At 35.0% G+C, this 5,059-nt stretch overlaps 1 protein-coding gene across 1 annotated transcript; it reads left to right on the top strand.

Moving 5' to 3' along the window:
* Nucleotides 1-1,296: 1,296 nt before the first annotated feature.
* LOC118737824 (peroxisomal membrane protein 11C) lies at nt 1,297-4,833 on the top strand (the record flags this gene model as incomplete). Its single annotated transcript, XM_036468602.1, is given in 3 exon segments — nt 1,297-1,661; nt 1,732-1,788; nt 3,680-4,833. Coding segments are annotated over 3 exon segments (636 nt in total), but the record flags the coding sequence as incomplete, so codon positions are not given.
* Between the last annotated feature and the right edge of the window lie 226 nt (nt 4,834-5,059).

Here is a 5,059-nt window from a genome sequence, read left to right as displayed (position 1 = left end):
AAACCCACAGCAGAAAACACAAAAAGATCGTACAGAGAGATTTAGCACGGTGAGAAACACATTTTGCTTAAGAGATTTTTGTTTTTGTCAGTGAGAAACACAATAAAAAAATAAGCGGAGAGGGTTATCTTCAATGTCTGGTCATAGGTTTATAACTTAATGGCCTTATTCATAAAAAAATATAAAAGTTTTAAAAGCGAATTCATCATTCTAGTTCTCAACTAATGTTGAAGTTGAGTTAACAACTCAAAAGCGTTCAGAACATTCTCAGTTGCTCTCCCAGAGAGAGAAACGTAACAACAGCGACATGGAATAAAAGTTCTGATCTAGAAAAGCTTTGTAAAGCGACAGTTTCCTAAAAATTTTCGATTTATAAAGCAGTTAAAGTCTTCTTCATTTCTCATGAATTTGCGTGTAAAACTTTAGCGAAAAAATATTTTTTTTTTTAAAGTCATAAATAAAGTATACAAAGGGCAACAAAAGGGTAATTTAAAATTTTAAAGGTGGTGCCTAGTTATTACTTTATGATGCTTTTTCGCTCTACTGTAAAATTTTATTAAGTGGAATTAGCAGCTTTTACCGCGGCGGTGACGATATGTACATACATATTTTCAAACACAACACAGGAATTTATAGTGGCAAAGTGTTAATTAAACGGAAATAAATAAGTATACAGATATTTATGTATGCATATTAGGGCGGGTCATTTTTTTTTATTATGCGCGTATATCATTGGTTCTAAGCAAATTTGCCGAAGACACCATGGGTCTAAAATCAATTTCGAGTTTGGAATTGCGGTTTCGAAGAAAATGTGAATTTCACTGCTGCGCCCTCTGGTGGAAGTTTTAAGAAAAAGATAAATGGATTCCTCGTACCAAAAACCGCTTGTAGCATGTTTTTAACCGACTTCCAAAAAAGGAGGAGGTTATCAGTTCGTCGGAATATTTTTTTTTTTTTTTTTTTTTATGTATGTTACCGCATAACTTTGGACCACGTCAACCGATTTCGATAATTCTTTTTGCATCGGAAAGGTAGTATCTCAGAGGTGGTCCCATACTGGTTGAGATCCGATCAGTGGATCATGAGATATATATATATATATATTTTTATATGGGAGTTGAAGTCGGTTTTTTTTTTGCTAAAAATTACTTGTTATACCCTACACCCTAATGTACATGCATACATAATACATATGTATATATTTACATATAGTAAAACCAATATTCATTCATGCTTTATGTACACGCTTTCCTTATCAGTGCTGGTAATTAAATCACTATTTGCACTCTTATTCAGGTGATGAAGGCATTGTGCTACAGTGCCAAGCTGGTAGCCGGTTACCATGCCAGCCGCAATCCCGAGTTAGCAAAACGTTATGCTATTACTAGTTCACGTATTTCGGGAGCGCGCGCCACCCTCCGCCTCATCGATGATATCCCAATGATACAATATGCCTTAGAATATGGCTTGGGCGCACAGGAACCAGATCGGCTAATGGCAGTGCTGGGGGTAACAGCAAATATAGTGGATTTGCTGTATTATCCGATTGAGAAGATTTGCTGGCTGTCCGAGCACAATATCATAGATGTTAAAAACGCAGATGCTTGGGACGTGCTGAATTCGTCTTTTTGGGTTCTTTCCATTTACTTGAATTTAATGAGGTATGTATTTTGAGGTGACTAATTTGATTTTAATTGCCGCATTTAAGATTTTTTCTGCCTTCACTTTCAGAACGTTGCGAAATTACTCATTAAACCAACAAAAGGTGAATGAGGCGAATGTGGCTAAGTGAGTAAAGCGTGTAAATATGATTAAAAAATAATTTCAGTTTTTATATTAGGGGTATTAATCTAATATGATAAAATTATAAATTTGTATGGAATTTATAATTTGATCACATGCATCGGCAGTTTAACACAGTATATCAATACCCATATAATGACATTACAAACTTTACCGATATTTAAGTTGAAAATAATTTGGGAAACAACTTTTTAGCTTAGAAATTTATCTAAGAAAAACTTGTTTACTTTTTTAATACTTACATATTATTATTATTATTGCGCCATCTTTTACAAATGAATCTAAAAAACTACATGCTGCCAAGTTTCCTTTAAATGCTTTTACTTTTTTTAGAGTTTGCCTTTAAGTTTTTCAAAAATAAATTTGGTGGCAAATGTCGTCAGTTAATTACGTTTTTCATATACATAATTGAATGATTGATTCAATTGATAGAGGAGATAAATCATTTTCTTTTCGACTGAGTATTGTAATGCCATAACAAGGTAAGGTTAGATCAAAAGACTCACTTAGACCGTGAGCGCCCCAGATCTGTTAGAAAGTATGAACCCAGGTGCCTAAGTCGCAACTTAACAAAAGCAGACAGCCCAGCTTTGAGACGATTCCATTTCGTCGTCCTCCATACATCTGCGATAAAAGAGGTCTATTGTGAAATTTAATTTCACTGCGGGAACTCCGAAGTGGGACCACCGGTATTGAGACATCCGGCTTCGCGAGACTAAGAAAATTCCTAAACCGTTCTCAGTCCATCCTCGTAAGAACGACTTCGCAGTGGCATATGCCCTGAAAAAGACATCTCCAATTACCCTTCCGTAAAGCTTCAACCCCTTCGCGTAAAAGTTAAACGATGCCGCTTTCCTATTGACTGATGTAGTCTCCTCTAGTGGATTCCACCAGACGAGGATTTCAAAAAACACATTGGGCTTAGGTATGGTTTAATAGAGTCAGAAAATAACTTTGAAACAAAGGTTATATCTATTCGCGCAGTCCTCTTGTAGGTCGTATACGACCACGCTCCAGAGAAGTGCCGATTTCGCATAAAGGTCTGTTAACATACGACTTTCCTCGCCTTGCTTGAAAGTTCGAACTTTAACAACAAAGCGTGAAGCGTAGAAGGTGTGCTACAATAAAAGCTTTGACAGCTGCTGCGTTATCTTTTCTCTCCATAATTTATCTGTGTAAGATAGATAACATTATAATAATATGCATTAATGCTAACAATAATAATTCATATTTACCTTATTTTTGTGTGTTAAATGCGAATGCGAGTGCGCGAGAAAAGATACATATAAACAGCTGATTGCTAGAGCGCGCAAAAGTTGAGAGTTTGCTGAGTTTTGCTTTCCTCGCTTGCTGCTATTTAAGAACACTCCTATAAAATCATGTATTGAACCTCTTTGTCAAAGCGGAACTCTGAAGCAAAGTGAAACAAAAGTTGTATGTAAACTGCCGTTAACAAGGTCAGCTTTGACCCCAAGCTTCGCGCACCGCTAACCCTTTCTTCGTCACACAATACTTTTCTTTACATTCACTGTTGCCAACTTGGCCCTTTTCGCACAAAATTAAGTGCGTATTCAAAACTCGAAAATTGTTGAGTTTGCTTCTTGGTGCGTTTTTGGTGCTTTTGTCCACGACAACGGGCCTCTTTTCTAAAGGGAGTTCCAGCTAATTGCGGTGCGCTCGCACCACCCACCGGTCCTTTCAACGCCTTCGCAACCTCGATCACTCACTTGACAAACTAATTTGGTTTAGTTCCGATTAATGAAATCTAACGGTACTCCTAAATTTTTGTATGAGCATTGAAGGCGGTTGTTTTTTATTTAAATATTAATTGTATTATAAAATTTTTTTGCATCGTAAAAAATCTTATTTTTTCCAGAACCCATGTAAATGAAAAATTACTCAAAAAACATCGCCTAGAACTACTCTCCGTACTTCGACTGTCACTTGATTTCGCCCATGCCGTCAGCACTCTACCAAAAGGCTATCTTTGGGGAGGCAAATTATCCACATTCCAAGTGGGTGCCATTGGCACACTCTCAGCAGCGATTGGTATTTATCAACTATTAGCCAAACGACGCTTAAACAAATAAAACACATATAAAGTTCCTGTAGACACATGCGCTTATATTGACATATGAATACGTACATACACCCTGTGTCAAAATGATATATTCAGGCAGATCCCGAATTACACTTCCGAGTGAATTTCAACCCCATACAAATTCAATTCAAAGTGACTGGTTGAAATCGAATTAAAAAACTTGAAATTATGACGAAAGTTGGATTTATACAGGTTTTGTTAAAGAATAAACTATATTTTTTATAAAAAATAACAATAATTAAATAACAAAATAAATTCTTAAAACTTGTAAATATGTGGTGCGCATATAATTTTGCCACGGGGTGTGCTTTCATTGAGACATATCGTTTTGTTATTATACACCACAGTATATGAACATATGTAAGTATATTAATGGTGATTTCGTTTCTTTCAAAAAATGTTGCCCTTCGATGGTGCAAAATGAGTTTTTTGTTAAACTCAAACCTGTAAAAGGGCCTGTTTTGCCTCCTTTTCCTTGTCAATCTCACTCATTTCATAATATTGCCATTTTGAGTAACTATCTGATTGTCAGGGACACTATCTCTCTCTCCTCACAAAGCTTCAAAGGGCAGAGAATGTGCATTTTTTTTGCCTTACAAGAGTGTGAAATTTTAAGAAACGAACATAAAATTTGCTCACCGTTGTTTGCCTTTATTTTAGAATCGAACACGATAAGAGAAAGGGGCAATCAAATGGCGACGTTTTTTATTAGAAACGAAAACACTATAAGTGATATTTGTTTTATATTTTATGTGATTTGATATTTGCGCCACGCGAATGAAACAAGCAAAAGACAAAACTGAATTTGTTTGCAAATGTATTTATATGTATTATACTAATAACCTTAAGTATATCCTTGAGGAAATGATGTAACTCAAGGCAATCAATGACAATGCAATCTTGGCCTTATTAAAAAAATTATAATCGTGCAATCGTTGTTTTGTAATTTATAAGATAAAAAAGAAAAATATAACTTATACCTAGTATATGTACTTATATGTACGTAAATACATATGTATGTAGATTTGTGTACTAAAGAAATAATATTTGTATAAATAAATAAAAAATAAAATGTTGAGAATTGCTATGTGCTTCTAATTTGTTATCTTCATTATCTAAACGTTTGTCGATGGCGAATTTATATGAGTATGACAT

Source organism: Rhagoletis pomonella, unplaced genomic scaffold, assembly GCF_013731165.1.
Source record: "Rhagoletis pomonella isolate Grant_MI unplaced genomic scaffold, Rhpom_1.0 Rhpom_scaffold_00004, whole genome shotgun sequence".
NCBI lineage: Eukaryota > Metazoa > Arthropoda > Insecta > Diptera > Tephritidae > Rhagoletis > Rhagoletis pomonella.
The sequence above is the reverse complement of the archived record's forward strand: the minus strand, read 5'-3'. Positions and strand labels throughout refer to the sequence as shown.